Source organism: Physeter macrocephalus, chromosome 18 (genome assembly GCF_002837175.3).
Source record: "Physeter macrocephalus isolate SW-GA chromosome 18, ASM283717v5, whole genome shotgun sequence".
Lineage (NCBI taxonomy): Eukaryota > Metazoa > Chordata > Mammalia > Artiodactyla > Physeteridae > Physeter > Physeter macrocephalus.
In genome coordinates, this window is record NC_041231.1 from 30,599,480 (window position 1) to 30,619,433 (window position 19,954).

At 43.6% G+C, this 19,954-nt stretch overlaps 1 protein-coding gene across 1 annotated transcript in view; it reads right to left on the bottom strand.

Moving 5' to 3' along the window:
• The window catches only part of SNTN (sentan, cilia apical structure protein), a 16,265-nt gene extending 2,938 nt beyond the window's left edge, over window positions 1-13,327 (bottom strand). The window contains exons 1-3 of the mRNA XM_007113475.1: window positions 13,201-13,327; window positions 11,176-11,210; window positions 2,675-2,814 (exon numbers count right to left, since the gene is read on the bottom strand). Coding sequence (XP_007113537.1) covers window positions 2,675-2,814; window positions 11,176-11,210; window positions 13,201-13,310 — 285 coding nt within the window. The 5' untranslated portion in view covers window positions 13,311-13,327. The remainder of the gene's footprint in view (window positions 1-2,674; window positions 2,815-11,175; window positions 11,211-13,200) is intronic.
• Between the last annotated feature and the right edge of the window lie 6,627 nt (window positions 13,328-19,954).

Here is a 19,954-nt window from a genome sequence, read left to right on the forward strand (position 1 = left end):
ATGACAGTCTCTAGGTCCATCCACCTCACTACAAATAACTCAATTTCGTTTCTTTTTATGGCTGAGTAATATTCCATTGTATATATGTGCCACATCTTCTTTATCCATTCATCTCTCAATGGACACTTAGGTTGCTTCCATGTCCTGGCTGTTGTAAATAGAGCTGCAGTGAACATTGTGGTACATATGTGACTCTTTGAATTATGGTTTTCTCAGGGTATATGCCCAGTAGAGGGATTGCTGGGTCATATGGCACTTCTATTTTTAGTTTTTTAAGGAACCACCATACTGTTCTCTGTAGTGGCTGTATCAATTTACATTCCCACCAACAGTGCAAGAGGGTTCCCTTTTCTCCACACCCTCTCCAGCATTTATTGTTTGTAGATATTTTGATGATGGCCATTCTGACGGTGTGAGGTGATAACTCATTGTGGTTTGCTTCATTTGCAAATATTTTCTCCCATTCTGAGGGTTGTCTTTTCATCTTGTTTATGGTTTCCTTTGCTGTGCAAAAGCTTTTAAGTTTCATTAGGTCCCCTTTGTTTATTTTTGTTTTTATTTCCATTTCTCTAGGAGGTGGGTCAAAAAAGATCTTGCTGCACACACTCCTTTTTAACTTTATTATGGAATAATTGACAAATATAATTGTATATATTTAAAGTGTACAGTGTGATGGTTTAATACACATGTGTTGTGGAATGATTACCAAGATCAAGATAATTAACACATCCATCACCTCACAGAGTTAACTTGTGTGTGTGTGTGCGTGTGTGGGGGGAGAATGTTCAAGATCTACCACAATGACCTTCAAGCATGCAGTACCGTATGACTAACTATAGTCACCATGCTGTGCAATAAAGCCTCAGAACTTATTCTTCTTAAAATAGGAAATTTGCACCTTCTGACCTATACCACACCACTTTCCCCTCCCCCTAGCTCCTGGCAACCACCAATCTATTCACTGTTTCTATGAAACAGGCTATAAAAAAAAATCACTTACTTGGGGAATTAAAAAAAAAAAGGCGATTTCACACACACTCTTTTGAAACAATCATAGATTCACGGGAAGTTGTATCCTTGACCCAGCTTCCCCCAGTGGGTGGCACCTTATATAACTGTGGTATGCTAAAACCATATATATTTATATCTTAAAGGAACTATAATACTTCTCTTTTAAACGTCTCGGAATACACATAGAACCTGAGAGACTGTTTACTTTAAGTTTTTTCTTGCTCAATCTACCATGCAATGTTGGTGGTTTAGGTTCTGTGTGAGGCCCTCCTTTTTTCTTATGCATTTTCCCTAGGCTAGTATTTTCCAAAGTTTGAACATGTACTGCTGGTAGAACGTAACACAATTTTAGGTGATGCAAGAATAAATATTAAATAAGAATGAACAGTCATCTATATATTTTTTACTACCCTCCACTTTTACCCACTGAATTTACATTTAAAATGGTGAGCAAGGCTCCTTACAAAATAATTTCATTTAAGCGGAGAGTTCTCTTAACAAGTTCTAAGTAAATTATAATACAGGCTATAGGCAGATGGGGGAAAAATATTGAAGACGGTATTCAGGTGGCTGAGGTTTGAGAAAGATGCCTGTAGATGATTTAGGTCACTCCCTTCTGTTCAGTAACCATTTTCATATGGTTCACTCTCACTGTTATAGATCTCTATTCTGACCTTCCTGCTCACATATCCTGTTGCTGTCTGAGTTTCTCCACTTGACAGTTTCAAGGACATCTTAAACTTGACACGTGCTAACAGAACTCATCAGCTGCCCCCACCTCCCACCCTACCTCAAATCTGCTTATTCTCCAGCCTTCCTCTTCTCTGGAAATGGGGCCACCACTCACTTCTTCCCACAGTCAGAACTGAGGTATCATTATTTGTCCCCCTTGCTCTTCAGCCTTCATGGTTATCAGATCCCGCCCATTCCACCTTCCAGATGCCTCCCATATTTGCCACCTTAGTCCAAACCAACATCTTTTGTTTGGATTCCTTCCCCACTGTTCCCCTTTTCTTCGTTTCACTCCCCATCCCAACCAGGGTCTCATCTCCTACCGTAGCTGGTGTAATTTCTTCGACCTGGATTTAGAAACTTCCCTGGCTTCCTCCTGCCCTCACGCTATGCCTCTGTAAGAAGTGGCTTCTCTTCACCTCCCCGGCCTCCTCTTCCACGGCTTCCTACTCCCTCCCCCTTCTCACGAGTACTTACTGGCCCTCGTAGGTCTTTGACATACTTTATGCCAAATCCTCTGCTGGGAATGCCACCATTCTCATCCCGCACGCACCCTGCCCCCCCGTCCCTGCTCACTCTTGATCTTGTTCTTCAGATCTTAGCTATACCTTAATTTCCCAGGAGCTCCTTTTTGACCACCAAGCCCAAGATGGTCCCTCTGTTTTATTCTCTCACTGCATGTTCTACTCTTTCACGGTCCTCTGACTATTTCTAATTACTTTTTCAGCACATCTCTGTACTCTGCTGGATTGTTAGCTTGTTCACTGCATTAACCCCAGTGCACAGCTCACTTCCTGGCATAGGGTAGGTGTCCAATAAGCATTTGTGGAGTGAAGCAACATAATGGTGCCTTTGAGCTGGAGTTGTTGACTCTTCGGGCCAGCCATTATGGCGTGGCCCCCTGTTTCTGGGTACCTGTTAGTTCTCTTACCTCTGTGAAATTCCGAAATTGGGTTTGCAGTAGATTTTTGGCAGTAGCTTTCCCAAGTTTACCATCAGGGTCAGAAAAGTTTCTGAAAATCATAGCGGCGGTGGCGATGGCTTTTTCCAGATCTGAACCCTTGCGTAGAGCTGTGAGAGAAGAAATGTACAACTGGGTAGCCTAGGTTAGAAATGACCCTTCCCCAGACACGAGGCTCTACCTTCCAGGGGAACTTAGGGAACAGGGCTGGAAGGTTTGTGTCAATGTGATCCTGGTCTTGGGCTCTTTGCCACCTATCTGGGAGTGGGACATGGGGGTGTCTGATCCTTGATCTTTAAACCATGGAGAACAAAAGTCCCTCAGTAGCAATTAGAATTAGTAGAATTAGGATGAGATTTATCACCCTCTTCCCTTGTGACCTTGGGAAAACACCTGACCTCTCTAAGGCTTGGTCTTCCGATGTGTAATTTCATTCAGTTATTCAACAAATATTTACAGAGCATCTACCGTGTGCTTGGCTCAGTCCCTGGCATTAAGGATACCTCACTGAATAAGACAAGACAAAGTCCTGCTCTTGTGGAGTTTATATTCTGTGTCAGATAGAGCATCACCACATGCCAGTGTGATAAAGGAGAATGATAACCAGGACAAGTCCTTTGATATCATGCTAGACAAGGGATTTCTTTGAATCATGGCCTCAATCACAGTGATCTAGTTGGTTTCTCTGATTTAAATTCCTTGAAAGGATGGTACTAGCTCAGTCGCTTCCAGTGGGTAGCACATAGTGAACTCTGAGAAGTGCATGAAGGACAGTGAAGAAAATTCTTATCCTCTCTGTTCTCTCAGTCCCCAATATATCCCCTATTACAGAACTTTTCCTGCTTTACAGTTATTGCATGTTTAATCATCTTTCTCTCTAACTAGAATACAAGCTCCATGAGGCCAGGGACCATAGCTTTTTTTATCACTATTTTCCCAGTGACCAGCACAAATGCCTGCTATGTAGTAGGTGCCAGTAAATGCTGTTGAATGAATGAATAGGAAGAAGAGAAAACAAAATCCAACAGCTTTCTGCCCAGGTAAAGTGCAACAATCATGGATTCAAAGAAAGATGATCAGTCAGATATTTGTGACTTTTGTATCGAGCACTTACTGTGTTTCTGGTACTTTCTGAGCTGTTCAGCACATAGAAGTGACACAACCAGATGTGGCCTCTGCCCTCATCTATATTACAATCTAGTGGGGTAATAAATAATAATCAAGAGGATATGTGTGTATACGTATATTTGTTTTATACATATTTGACAATTATTTATTTCTCCATATACACATATATTATGCATATTTGCAACTTGTATGAGGCAAAGAAGGTATAGAAACAGAAGAAATAGAAAATTACAGAGTGGGTCTCAGAGGAAAAGTACTGAGAGGTGGTTGTCTTGGAGGCATCTAATATATAAGTAGATTAATAGTTAAGCTAAGACCAATACGGTGGGAAGGACCTGCCACCTAACGGGTGGGGTGGGTCAGCCTGGGATTAGGGTTATGTTGAGTATTCCAGGCTCAGGGAACAGCATATGTGAAGGCTCAGATCAGGAGCCTGGCACATTGGAGGAGCTGAAAGGAGACAGTTGTGGCTGGAGTCTAGAAGCTGAAAGGGTGTTTCATTAGAAAGGTTGGTAGGGGCTAGACCATGCAGGGCTCCCAGGTTTGGAAAGGAAGCAGGATTTTCCATCACATGCACAGAGGAGGCATTAAAACATTTTAAGCATTTAGTTTTTTTTTTTTAATTAAAGTTCAATACACAACATGGTTAATCAACTATACCCCAATATAAAATAAAAATTTTAAAAAAAGTTAGATGGAATGACAAGAGTTAAGAGGAATGGATGAAGGGAAAACAACTGTAGACCTTCTCAGTTTTTACTGTATCTCTGAACAGGACTCCGACTAAATGGTAAATTGCGTATATAAACATCTGCCAAAGCATTCTAATCAATGTGTTGGCCGCTCCCTCTCCCTTGCAGGAGGAAATGTGTGTCCTCTCCATCCCCCCGTGTCATTTCACCCACAATTAGGCCGAAGCTTGAGGCATTTGGACTTCCTGGTCCCGCAGATGGATAACTCTTTTTTGCCCCTCACTCAAGAGTACCCACTTATTTGCTCCAAGCTAGAGCAAGTCAAGGACATGTGTGTAAGCAGCAACCTGGTTGGGATAGGAAGTTGGAGCTGCCATTTATTGTGCGTGTATTGTGTGCCAGATACTTTAATAAATTGTATATTTACTTCTCATAATCACCATAGGGATTACTATACCATTTAAATTTTTATTGTGTTTTTAAATTTTATTTTGATATGATTATAAATTTACAGGAAATTGCCAAAAAATATGCAAAAGCAATCTCCCGCACCGGTTCCCCCAAGAAACATCTTTCATAATTACAGTACAACATCCAAAGCAAGAAACTGACATTGATACAATCCACAGTTTGTTCAGATTTTACCAGTTACATATGCACTCATCCTGTGTGTGTGTGTGTGTGTGTGTGTGTGTGTGTAGTTCGAGGCAATGTTACCAAATGTGCACCTTTGTGTAACTATCACCACAATCAATATACAGAACTGTACCACCAACACAAGATTCTCTCATAGTAACGCTTTATAGTTACAGCCAATCTTTCTACCTGCCCCCTCCCCCATCCCTAACCCCTGGCAATCGCTAATCTGTTCTCCATCTTCATATGTTATGAAACAACAAATGTTCTGTGAATGGAATCATACAGAAGTTCTCTGAGAATGGCTTTTTAATCTCAGTATCATTCCCTTGAGTTTTTTTTTTTCTGTTTTTATTTTTTTATTGGGGGTATAGTTGCTTTACAATGTTGTGATTCCCTTGCATTTTTTTTAAAAAATAAATTTATTTATTTGGTTTTTGACTGCATTGGGTCTCCGTTGCTGCGAGCAGGTTTTCTCTAGTTGCAGCGAGCAGAGCTACTCCTCATTGCAGTGGGCGGGTTTCTCATTGTCGTGGCTTCTCTTGCTGTGGAGCACGGGCTCTAGGCGCGCGGGCTTCAGTAGTTTGGGCACACAGGCTCAGTAGTTGTGGCACACGGGCTTAGTTGCTCCGCAGCATGTGGGATCTTCCTGGACTAGGGCTCAAACCCATGTTCCCTGCATTGGCAGGAGGACTCTTTCGCCACCAGGGAAGCCCCGCCCTTGCGTTTTATCCAAGTTGTTGCGTGTATTGATGGTATTTTCCTTTTCATTGAGTAGGATTCCATGATATGAATGTACCACATTCACCACCAAAGGACATTTGAGATGTTTACAATTTCGACTATTTTAGTCCCCTTCCCACATAAAGTTTAGAATAAGTTTGTCTGTTTTTTTTTAAAAAAACAACTTGAATTTTGTGATATTTCATTAAACTTAGAGAGCAACTTGGGGAGAACTAATATCTACTATGTTGACTCTTCCAACCCATGAACACAGTACGTCTCTCCATGATTATACCATTCTATAGATGAAGAAGGGATAGGCTCTTGCTGAGGACACATTAATAAGTGGCAGAGCTTGAATTTGAATCCATGTTGAAAACATAAGCCTTATGAAGATAGGAAAGTTTTGCCTGTCTTCTCTTCTGTGGAAACTTCAGCACTTAGCACAGTGCCTAGGATCTAGGAGGTGCTTCACAAATATCTGTCGAATCAATGTCTGCAGAATCTGTACCCTTAGCTTCTTACTCCTTGATTTCCTCTTTGGTTTCTGATCCTCAGTCTCTTCCTGACCTGTGGCTTCTGTCTGCTAGTCCAGTGGCTGGCCCTCCATCTAGACTACTACCCCAGGCTCAGAAAGTTCCCTGCTTCTTTGCATTCAATTTTTAGCTCTTTTCCCTCCTATCCTTATCCACCTCTTCCCTTCACTTCTGCCACATCCTGAAACCCACATTTAAAATTGGGATTTTTTGGCTTCCCTGGTGGCGCAGTGGTTGGAAGTCTGCCTGCCAGCGCAGGGGACACGGGTTCGAGCCCTGATCCAGGAAGACCCCACATGCCGCGGAGCAACTAAGCCCGTGTGCCACAAGTACTGAGCCCGTGCGCCTAGAGCCCACGCTCCGCAGCAAGAGAAGCCACCGCAATGAGAGGCCCGCGCACCGCAACGAAGAGTAGCCCCCGCTCGCCGCGACTAGAGAAAGCCCGCGCGCAGCAACAAAGACCCAACGCAGCCACAAATAAATAAATAAAATAAGTAAATTAAAGAAATAAAAATAAAGTAAAGTTGGGATTTTTTCCTCAATTACCCAAGATTTTCCTGCTCATCAAAAACAAGGAGATGGCATATTTCTTCTAGCTCATGTCTCCCTTTCCTGGGAGGTGGGGCTGAGGTACTGAGGAGCTGTATGGCGGTAACTTGGCATTTAAGTGGCTAAAGAATAAACTCTGTTTATAAATAGTCTTGTTTTTAAGAAGCAAAGTGCTTAGAAGAAACACCTTAATTCCTTCGGAGGGAAATATCCCTTCTGTAACTTTTACCAGTTGATTTATTTATTCATAACCCAGAATAACTAGAAAGGGCTTTAGTATGGGTTCTTCTACTGGGTCTGAGACTTCTCATGGGGGACAGTGTAACCTCTTCCTCTCCTGGCTGTGCCCTTCCGGAAAGGAACTTCCAAGCTTCCAAGCTGTGAGTGAGCTTGCAAGTAATGATAGACACCTTTCTTGCTTACTATGTGCCAGATGCCTTTCAAACATAAGCTTATTTAATGCTTCATAAACCCAGAAAGGGAGGTACTATTTGTGTCTCTATTTTACATATTGGAAACTGACACATGGAGAGATAAAGAATCTTAAGGTCACATTGCTCTCGGGTGGCAGAGGAAAGATTTGAAAGTCTGTCTGCCTTCAAAGGCCATAGAAAGATCTGCCACTTTGGAATAACTCCTTCCAAGAGCATCTCCATGGAGGCTGCGGAACCAGACGTTTCCCAGTCCTCTGATGAAGTTCAGGTCTGACTGCTCTCTAAATGGGGACTCCATCTGGACTAGCCCACTTCTCTTCCTTCTCCTCCATTCACTTTAACACAGCATGAATTTTCCCTGACCATAAAATAACATATGCTCGTGGTAAAAACCGAACTAGAAAAAAATTTAAAATAAAAGATAAAAACGAGCTCCGTTTATCCTACCAATACTGATGAGACTTTGTGAGGCGTTTTTTGGTTTCCTCTTTTTATGGTTGGGTTCTTCCCTTAATAAACTCAGCGTGTTGCCTCCTAATTCCTGCTCTGTCTGCCTCACAGAGTTGTGGGCGAGTATGTGAAAGCATATTGTAAAGGGCGAAGTGCCTTTAAAAATGCAAAGGATTGATGTTTCTTCTTGGGTGTCTTTTATGGCCTCTCTTGCCTTTGGAATGGGGGTGGGGGGTGTTAATCCAGGCACTTCATGTCCACATTTCCTGCTAGCTCCTACCTCACTTTCTATGCTATACTAATACTAAACTGTCTGCAGTTCCTTACACGCTCTGTCCTCCCAGCAAGTACTTATTGCCGGGCCTTGTCCTAGTTCTGGGGAGAGAGCAATGAGCAATATTAAGAGAACAGCTCCTTGGTTCCTGGAGCTTGCATTGTGATGGACGATTATGGAGCCCACGCTCTGTATGTCAGCCACTTCTTTATGGGATGCATATGATTTGACTCATTTAATTCTTACATCAGTCCTCTGAGGTGGGTTCCAGTATCATCTCCACTTTATAGATGAGGAAACTGAAGCACAGAGAGGTTAAGTAGCTTGCTCAAGGTCACACAGTCAGTCTGGTTCCTCACCGTGATGCATGCTACCTCTAGATCTTGTTTTTCAGGCAGTGTATCCTGCAGGATTCTTTCCCAAACCCTGGGATAGGGCTACCTGCCCCTCCTTTGTGCTTCTCTACTTCCCTAAACATAAGCTTGTCATAACCTTCAGACTGAAACACTGTCTATCTGTCTCAATTACCTTCTAGATCAGTGCTGTCCAAAAGAAAGCCCGAATTATAATGAAATTTTTTCTAAGTAGCCACATTAAAAAAGTAAAATGATGCAGATAAAATTATTTTAGAAATATATTATTTAACCCAATTTATCAAAATATCATTTCAGCATGTGATCAACATGAACAAATTACTCAGATATGTTACGCTTTTTCCTACTAAGTCTCTTAAATCTGTCACATATTTTACACTTACAGCACAATTCGATTCAAACTAACCACATTTTAAGTGTTCCACATCCACAGGTGGCTAGTGGCTACCATATTGGACAGTGCAGCTCTAGACTGTTGGTTCCCTGAGGGCAGTCACTGCATCTTATTTATCACTGCATTCATTCCCAGGCCCTGGCGTGTGGTAGGCCTTAGCATAAACGTGTGCTGAACTGAGCTGACTTGAACTTGAGAACAACCTCTGCCTCTTTCTCCTCACCTGCCCTGGAGAGTGGAACCTAAAATGTGAAACGTTTCATCTGGTGAGTTCCTAACACTTCAGGGTAGTAGAAACACAAACCTCAGTACAGCAAAGTGTCAGAATCACCTCATTTTAGAACTTTTCTTAATATTAGTTATTTTTTCAAACGAAGAAATGAAAACCTACAGGAGAAACGTGGTTTTTCCCAGTATGCATCAGTCGTACCTGGCAGAACTAAAAATTAGATCTCTTCTGTTTTCTTGCTAGATCGATAGTTTCCCCAATACTCTAGCACTTTTCAAACTTTTCCACTATAAAACTACTTTGGATGCTACAGGCAAATATGTACTCAACACCCATTTCTATCTACCTCCCCCAGGAGATCAAGGGCATAAGCCCAAACAGCCAGAAGTGAAAATGTGGCTTGGTACCGACTTCTATTCCATGATCTAGCCCTGCTTGATTTCAGTGAATAACACTTAAAATTACCATTGAATAAAATACATTCTGGCAAGATGAGCCATATTTATCCTGTGTTTACTTAAGGCATGGGAATGAATGTGGCCCAGTTGTCTACTGTAAGGAGTCTGGTGCCAGGAATGATGTGTGTGTGTGTGTGTGTGTGTGTCTGTGTGTCTGTATATTGGTGGGCAGTGTAGATGATAGACAGTTACACTCCCCCCTCAGCCTCCCAGAGCGGGCTGTTATATGAGAAATGTCATGGATATTTATCATGTCATGGACATGATATTTTGTCATTGACATCAAAAGTGCCTGAAATTGTGAAACAGAAATCATAGGTCTCTTGTGTTTTGATAGCGTAACAATAATATTCTCACCAAGATGAAGATTTATTTAAATAGAAATATAAAGCATCTCCTCTGGAGACACAGACCAGCCATCTAGGAGGAAAAATAACTGCAATATAGTAGAATCCAGCTGTGCTTGTTAATCTATAAAGAAGCCACATGTTTTGGAATAGGATAATGATCCCAGTATATGAGTATATTTTTTCTTATATTGTTATTTCCATGACAGTATTGTTGGCTCTAAAAATATTTTACCTATAAAATGCAATGCTGACGGCAAATGTTTACACCTTGGGAGTTTGCCACACTATGTTTGTTGCTCAATCAACAGAGGCAGTTGGGGACTGATTGCATCCTGAATACCACTGAAGGTGTTTTTTTTTTTGCGGTACGCGGGCCTCTCACTGGTGTGGCCTCTCCCGTTGCGGAGCACAGGCTCCGGACACGCAGGCTCAGCGGTCAGGGCTCACGGGCCCAGCCGCTCCGTGGCATGTGGGATGTTCCTGGACCGGGGCACGAACCTGCGTCCCCTGCATCGGCAGGCGGACTCCCAACCACTGCGCCACCAGGGAAGCCCCACACTGAAGGTTTATGAGTCACATGCTGATGGTCTTGCTCTGGACACACTGAGGATACTGCCCATGGAGGGCCAACTGGCCATGATGGGATGAACACTGAATTAGGAGTCAGGGATCCATGCTCCTATTATATCTGGGCCTTTAAATTTGGGTGAGCTAATTCCTATCACTGGACCTCAATTCCCAAATGTTTATAAAGAAGATCAGGGACTTCCCTGGTGGCGCAGTGGTGAAGAATCCGCTTGCCAATGCAAGGGACACGGGTTTGAGCCCTGGTCTGGGAAGATCCCACGTGCCGTGGAGCAACAAAGCCTGTGTGCCACAAGTAGTGAGCCTGCGCTCTACAGCTCACAAGCCACAACTACTGAAGCCCGCATGCCTAGAGCCCCTGCTCCACAACAAAAAGAAGCCACCGCAATGAGAAGCCCGCATACCGCAAGGAAGAGTAGCCCCCGCTCACCGCAACTAGAGAAAGCCCGCGCGCAGCAACAAAATCCCAATGCAGCCAAAAATAAATAAATTTATAAAAAAGTAAAAGTAAGAATAAAAAGAACATCATAAATGCTTGATGATTTATGTACAAGTTCTCTTACATCGTTGGCATTCTTTGGTGTCCTATTATTTTTAACTCTTGGCATGCTCTCATGGTAGAGAAGAAACACATACATCTCTGCCACACCAGGCCTTACCTTTTATTGAAGCCAGTTGTTTGGATATTGAAATGCTGCCAACAAAATGATAGAAACATAATGATTCTGGGAGTTTGGGTATTGATATCAGCATCTAAAGTAGAGCAATATAATGATTTAAAAATTAATTTATTTTCAGTAAATCTGCCCTGAGCGTTCTGGTAGAGCTGCCATCTGTCTTTCAAAACCCTTTCTCCCCTTGTCACATGATAAAGAAGTACAATACTTGGCAATGGCTGGCCCACATATCCTAGCCTTTTGTGTAGCCTTTTGTGAGCATATGACCAAATGCCCTCCAATGGAGAAGGAGCAGAAGTGGTAGCCTTCTATGCAGCTTCTTCCATGCCCTTTCCTGTTTCCAGCCAATTAACACAGAAATTATCAGGAGTACTTTGGAAGCCGCATCTTGAAGCCACAAGCCACATCAGCCTGTGTCCCTACATGGTGGCATGGAGTAAAACTGCCACCAACCTGGAACCCCGACTCTGAACTGTCACATGAAAAAGAAAAAAATAACTTTTTGTTCTGAGGATTTGAAGCGTTATTTGTTCCAGCAGCCTAGCCCACCTAAGAATCTACATACTGTGCTAGGGCGTGGGGACACATCAGTGAATGATTGAGATGTTCCCACGCTCTTGGGGCTTAGAGTCTAGTGCAGAAGGCAGATGTTCAACCCGTGATTCAATACAGAGCAATGGCAGAGCGCATACAAAGGGCAGGGAAGGACTAACCCAGTCTACAGGTCAGGGTAATGGTATTTTATCTCAACCAAATGAATCATTAGGTGAAGAAGGAGGAAGAATGTTCCAAGCAGAGGGAACAGTGTGTGCTGAGCCCTGGAAGAGGGAGAAAGCATGGCAAGATTGAAGAACCAGAGGAAAAACGGTGTGGCTGGAACGTGGAGAGGGAAGGAGATAGTGGTGGAAGAGGAGGCTGCAGTCAAGGGTCAGGACCAGAGCCCTTGGAGTGAGCCTTAGGACGGACCCAGGTTGTTAGCCTAAAGGTAGTGGGAAGGAAAGGGTTGGCATGATCAGATTTGCATTTGGGGAAGTTATTCCACCTGATATATGGGAAGGAGAGTGGAAAGGGACCAGATGGGAGGCAGGGAGATGGACCTTGATGCACCCTTATAAAAAGCAAACAACATTTGCTTGATACTTCAATCCCCAGTGGCTGGAGTGGTTTGGAGAAAGCAAGTAAGAACAGTAGAACTTGGTCATATCTTTGACAGCTCTTTAAAGGGAACTTTTGGGCTCGAGATCTGGCTTGGCACTAACTAGTCAAGAGATCGTGACCTTTGGGGAGCTCATTTTTCTTACTTGTAAAGTTAGGAAGCTGGACTCTATGATATCTTGGACCTTTTACGGTCTTCTCCATGAGCTACCCCTAATTTTCAAAAAACTCTGCACCCTTATTATCTCCTTCACAGGATAAAGGATGTGCACTCTATCCTACATACACTTTACAAGACGTACACTTGCAACATGGCTCGTGTTATTTTCTTTGGTCATGATCTCCTCCATCAGAGCATGAGGCCCTTGACAACAAGAGTTCTGCAGATTCTCCATATATCCTACCCCTGGCCCAGCAGAATACCTGGCACCTGTCAAGTGTTCAAAAAGTTTTTTGAACTATGGCAGGTCCCCTAAAGGGAATTATGTAAGGAAGAATATTTTTCATTTATTAGGCATAATTTCACACATTTGCATGATCCAAAACCATTTCCCTCTCTCATGGATAATTTGAAAGAATATGTCATACCGTTAAAAACATTACCAATTTTGATTTACAAATGTTTTTCAAGAGGCAATCAAAGACATTGTGTTAATTTGTCACTTTTTCAGTTTGCAATCAAAGCTGCAAATTTGTTCTCTTTCATTTTCCAACTCAGTTGAAAGCGGGATTGAGGTGTGTAACAGGCACCAAACTGGCACCATTTTGGCTACCAAGCTGTAGCCATGAGCTCTGGAAATGGACCTGCAAGCTTAAATGAAACTCGATAAAGGAGAGCCAAGCGCCACTGACCTTCTGGGCATTGTCCTAGGTGCTAAAGTAGATGTTGCGGCTGCAGAAGGATTGGGCTCCCCTTCCAAGTGGAGTGCTTGGTCCTGGGTACTGTGCATACAGCCACACATACTCTGGTCTCCTTGTTGTGTGTCGGCCCTTCCTCAGCGACAGTTACTTGTCCACTGTTACTATTGTCATTCATTCCATGGCAACCATACAGTGGCCCTTGTAGAAGAGCCTTTCCCTAGTGTTATTTGCAGGCAGACATTAAACCAGTCATGCAGTCAACAAATATTTGAGTGTCTGCTGTGGGCCAGACACCGTACAAGGTACTGGGGACACAACAGTGAGAAAACTCAGACATGGACTTTGATCCCAGGGAGCTTAGCGGTCAAGACTGATATTAATCACGTAATCACAAAAGAGGTCACCCCTGTGACAATGCCGTGCGAGGGGGATGCTATGAGGTTGGTGTCAGTCAGGGAGGTGAGGGAGACATCCCTGGGGGGGTGATGTTTGATGCCGAGTAGGAAGGAATGAAGTAGGTGAAAGGGCAAGGGATCCACATTGTAGGCAGATGGAACAGCCTGTGGTAAACCCAGTGGCAGGAGGGAGTGTGGTGATCAGGGTAGCTGGACCAGAGAGGCTGAGGGGGAGGGACGCTCCAGGTGAGGATGAAGAGGAGGCACGGTGACTAGACGACCCAGGACCTGGGAGGAGGCCACGGTAGGGAATTTTCACTTCATGTCAAGAGAACAGGAAACCATTTGTGAGTTTTAGGCAAGGAGGCTGATAAACTTAGATTTACAGTCTGGAGACGTCACTCTGGCTTCAGTGGGAATAATGGTTTAGAGGCAAGTACAGAGTAAATTCAGGAAGACCAGTAGGAAGGCTATTTCACTTGTGTTTGCTTAGAGCTTGTTCCGTAAAAGCTGGGGGATGTCAGCTCAGTCAAATGAGTCTGGGTCAGGGAAGACATGACCAGCGATTACTTAGATCACCGGCGAGTTGATGGGTGAGAGGAGATAGATCTCAAGAGAAGCCAGGAAGAGTCATTGTTCCGGCTTCCGCTTGGCTCCAGGGACACTGCTCTCATTACTGCATCACCGGTCACTGCTCCACCATATGGCCACTCACTTGCTCATTGCCTGCTTCTCTTATGGTTTTCTTTTCTGTCCTCCCTCTACCTCCTGACTAATTTCCTTAGCATTTTTCATTTACATATGGGAGGGAGGGGCTTCCCTGGTGGCGCAGTGGTTGAGAGTCCGCCTGCTGATGTAGCAGACGCGGGTTCGTGGCCCCGTCCGGGAAGATCCCACGTGCCGCGGAGCGGCTGGGCCCGTGAGCCCTGGCTGCTGCGCCTGCGCGTCCGGAGCCTGCGCTTCCCAACGGGAGAGGCCACAGCAGTGAGAGGCCCGCGTACCGCAAAAAAAGAAAAAAAAAAATATGGGAGGGAGAGAGAGTTTGATCTCACTAGTTACCGTTGCCCATACTGGTCAGAGTTTTAACGCCAGCCCGCCCCATCGGTTGTCAGTTAACCTATGCAATTAGCTCCCTCGGAGCAGGTGATGACCCTAAGCCAGCTTCACTGCCCACGTTAAAACCAACAGCTGGTTTCCTCAGCAGAGAGCTCTGAGTAGGTTTCTGAGAATCTGAGTTTGTAAGAAACACGCCAGATGATTCTGACGTGGACTGTATTGTAGAACTGTTGGCAGTGGCTAAAAAGAGGCTCTGGAGTAGTTTGAATTCTGACTCTGCCATTTACTAGCTGTGTTACCTGGGATTAGATCTTTAAAATGGCTATGTCTACTTTCTCATTTATAAAATAATAGTTTCCTCATGGAAATACGTTTCTCATGGAGAGCACAGTGTCTGTTACACAGGTAACAATCAATAATAGACATGGAGAAGATGACAGTAGAGATGACATGTCATCAGGATCCTGGCAGGACACAGACTCTAACTCGGATGGCATCAGAGACACCCATGAAGGGATCACTCAGCGGTCACAGTTAGGAAAATAAACATGGATGTCGAGGCACCCAGAGACTAGAAGCGATGGGAGAATTACCCCTCTTGTCCTGAAGGAGCAAGGAGAGGAAATCGGATGATGGAGCCCAGAGAGAGCAGGATTCTTGGAGCAGGGGCCACCTGACAGAAGCCGTGGATGAAGGGAGACAGCCGCGGCTACAGATCAGGCAAATCAGGGAGAGAGTGGGGAAGAGATACACCAGGCTCTGATCTCCAGCCTGTGCCTCCTGTTGACCAAACCAATCAGGGAACCAGCAGGAAGGAGGTCTGGGAGGCGGAGTCTGAGGAATCAACCTCCTGGGGCAGAGACTGGAATAGGAGGGTGGGGTAAACAAATGGGCAAGAAGCATGATGATGATGGTGATGATGGTGCTGATGGAAGCAAAATACTGGGAATCAGGTTTATTCATAACCTTCTCCTCAAGACTGAATCAAACTTAGGATCAAAAGGGCGTAGCAGGGGCTTCCCTGGTGGCGCAGTGGTTAAGAATCTGCCTGCCGATGCAGGGGACGCGGGTTCGTGCCCTGGTCCGGGAAGATCCCACATGCCGCGGAGCAACTAAGCCCGTGCACCACAACTACTGAGCCCGTGCGCCACAATTACTGAGCCAGTGCTCTAGAGCCCGCGTGCCACAACTACTGAACCTGCGTGCCACAACTACTGAAGCCTGCGCGCCTAGAGCTCCTGCTCCGCAAAAAGAGAAACCACCGCAATGAGAAGCCCGTGCACCACAACGAAGAACAGCCCCCGCTCGCCACAACTGGAGAAAGCCCGCGCACAGCAACAAAGACCCAACGCAGCCAAAAAAAAAAAAAAAAAAAAAAGGCGTAGCAGTATCTACAGACAGTTCAGGTGATAATATTTCCCCCTATAATATTAATAATAATTTCCCCCTATAATAATAATAATAATAATCATTTCCCCCTATACCTGAATTTCACAATATCATGGAACATTTAGGCTATTTACACACAGTGTCAAAGCATCTGGAAAAAACATTTTAAAAATGTTTGACCCTTTGGCATACGAGGGTGGCATCTGAATGTGCTGAGGTAGGTATCAGCTTGGGGAAAGGAAAGGTGTGGATAGCAAGTAGGGGTTTGACAACTGGATGTGGACTTATTGACAAGCACGCGGGACCACCTGCCCGAAGGCTGCAGCCATGGGGCTCAGCAGGCTTAGTCAGCGCAAGATTAGCATGTTATTAATGGTGCTGAGGTTTGGTAAACTATTTGTGTGAGAAAAAAATGTAATCACAGGAGAACGTTTTTTTTTTTATACCAGGTTTGCTCTCATACTTCGGTCCACTGCCCTGCTCCGTATTGAGCCCCAGTTACATAGTGGGTCATAGGAGTGAGGGTCTAAGACATTTTCCTTTGATGGTTTGGCTTATGCCTTTTTCAGGGGCTCATTTCTTCACTGGAGGCTCTGGAAGCTCAGCAACTCCATGGATTACGTTTTGGGGAGTCTCAGAACTTCTTGGATTATGCAAAATTTTTCATGTATGTGTGCATTTTCCTGGCTGAAAGGGCTGCTAGACTCTCTAAGTGTCTTATAACCACTGTAAGAATCATGACAGTAGGCAAATGCCGGCAGGGTGGTCATGATGTTGCCTTTTTGAAAAGAACCCCCAGCCTCACCCCAAAAGGAGCAGTGTGTGTGGGCCCTTAATTTCTCACTCAGTTAATGTGATTGTTAAAATTTGTGCAGTAACTGGTATTGTCCTAGGCATGTGATTGATAAATAAATAAATAAATACATAAATAAATAATCCTCAACAACCATTAGAAATAGGAATTGCCATCACTTACAAGTGAGGAAATTGAAGCTTAGAGGGGTTAAATGAATTGTCCAAAATCCTCTGGCTAATAAATGGATGAGCCTAGATTCCAACTTAAGGCTGGAGGGTTTCAATCTTGATGCTCTTTTCATTACCTCGTTTTGCCTCTCACTGCACCATTTCATCATTATCATTAGAGCTGCAGTTCTTGTTTCCTAAGCTGACACCCAACTCTCTTTAAATCCTATAAGAAATCTTACCAGAATTTTCTAGCCCACGTTAGCCTCTTCTTTCTCTCCATATCCGCAAAGCTCATTTTACCTCTATTCAAATGTCTCTGATCATCTGCTTTGTGTTTGTAATTAGCTGATGTCTCTCCTCTTCGCTAGATTGTGAACATTATAACAATAATAGTAATAAATAACATTGATTTAAAACCTCCTAAGTGCCAGACATTGTGCTATGCACTTCCCATGCAGCTCTCGGAACGCTCTTTTTGTGGCATTATTATTATCATTTGCGTTGTTCGATGCCTTACACAGATGAGAAGATCAGGGCTTGTGCAAGAGCACACAGTTAACAAGAGCTGGTATCCAAGCATGGGTTTTTCTGACTCCAAGAATCAAGCTTTCAGCCACTCTCCCCTCAGCAAGGACTATTTCTTAATTATCTTTGTATGTGCCTCTCAGGGTCTAGCATCATGCTCAGGAAATGTTTATGAAATTGAACAGCTGTTGACTACACTGTGTGACCCAGAATCTGGAATGTGATATCCACTGGGGAAAGGTGGGCAGGTATCTGGTACTGGGAGATCCATAGCGTCCCACGCTCCCTCCCTGCTTTCAGGGGAACCTGAGAATGAAATGGAATCCCCGAGGGGAGGGAGACCTGACAAGGACAAGAGTGTGTTTTGCACACAGTAGGCCCTCAAAAACGATTCATTGGCATATACCACACTTTGTCCAGTTGATGGCTATCTGGGTTGTTTCCAGTTTTGGACCATTATGAATAAAGCTGCCATGAACATTTTTCTACAGTATTTTTGTGTACACATGCACTCATTTCTCTGGGTATATATCTATGAGTGGAATTACTGGGTCAGAGGGTAGATGATGTTTAATTTTCTTGGAAACTGCCCAGTACTTTTCCAAGGAAATTGTTTCATTTTACACTTGCACCATAATGTATGAGAGTTCCAGTTTTTCCACATCCTCACCAACACTTGGCGGAGCCAGTCTTTTTAAGCTTTATTTATTCTGGCAACACAGTGTGCCTTTCATTTGCATTTCCTTGATGACCAATGATATTAAGTGACTTTTCCCATGCTTCCTGGCTATTGGGTTATCTTCTTTGGAATATTACTCATTAATAAAAAGAGAACAAACAACAAATACGCACAAAGCCACATGCCGAATAAAGAAGCCAGATGCAAAAAGAACACACGTGCTGTATGATTCCATTTGGGTGAAGTTCAAGAATGAGAAAAACCTAATCTATGGTGACACAAGTTAAAATATAGGGGCGGGGGAGTGGGAGGTACAAACTATTCGGTGTAAGACGGGCTCAAGGAGGTATTGTACAACACGGGGAATTTAGGCAATATTTATTTATTTAGCCAATATTACAGTAATAACTGTGAATGGAAAGTAACCTTTAAAAATTGTATAAAAAAGTAAAAAATTCAAAAAATAAGATCATTGTTTATTTAAAAAATAAATAAAATAGTGGTTACCTTCTGAAAGGAATAGTGATTGTGAAATAGCATGAGGGGACTTTCGGGGGTAATGAAAATGTTTAATATCTTGATCTGGGAGGGGGTCACGTGGGCGTATACATACCTAAACAACATTTTACTTTAATAAAGTTTATTAAAATGCTTGGGCAATGAGTTATTTGGTCAAGGATGACATTCAGGAAGCTTGGATCCCTTCGGTTTGCTGCCGCTATCGAGGAAGGCACTGACGGTACTGTGCCTTCACCCACCATTGAGGACCACCCCCCGGCTCAGGGAAAACTGCCATTGACCCGCTGGTACTCCACTCTCATCTTCCAGCACTGTCACTTCCCCCACTAGGCAAGAATACCTATCGGTCTTAGGAACTTACTCCTCCAACTAAATATGTCTTCTATTCTATTAGTAAAGATGCTCCTTTCCTTTTCAACGGGAACTTGATAGGAAGAATTTAGTTTACTGAGTTCTTCTTCAATTTTGTTGTCACAAACTCTGTTGAATAAACTGCAGAGCTGGGCTCCAGGCACTGGGATAACGGGCATTGACTTTTTTATTTTTCAAGGCCTAATCCAATTCTGTTATTCTATAGGCAGCTCTGATCTTTTTCTGCAGTAAAAGGACACGAGAAACTTACTTTCTTTCCTGCTGAGACAGTGTCTTATGCAGCCGGGCAATAGCAATCTAACTTTCAGATGGAAGCGTCATTGCAGCTACTGGCACTGGCCCTTCCCTGACACTCCCCTTTTTCTTCGTTGATTTTGCCAAGCTGGTGCAAAAAGACTGAGACCTACTTCTATAGCTAGATCCTCTTTTGTGAGACATAATTATAGGCAAGAAACACAAGGTGGTTCTGCTATAAATTTTATACTCCATCTCTGTACTCTATCATTTAATGAGTCTTTACTATGTTGTTGATATGGTGCAAGGTATGTTTTTAATGTATAAAATTATGGTAAAATAGATGTAACATAAAATTTACCATGTTAATCATTTAAAGTGTGCAGTTTAGTGGCATTAAGTGTGTTCACATTGTTGTGCAACCATCACCGCCATCCATCTCCAGAACTCTTTTCATCTTGCAACATGAAACTTGGTACCCATTCAGCAATAATTGCCCACTTCCCCTTCTCCCCATTGTACGTACATACCACCTTTTGTTTACCCATCCATCCATCAGTGGATACTTGGGGGGCTTCCACCCTTCGGCTGTTATGAATAATGCTGCTCT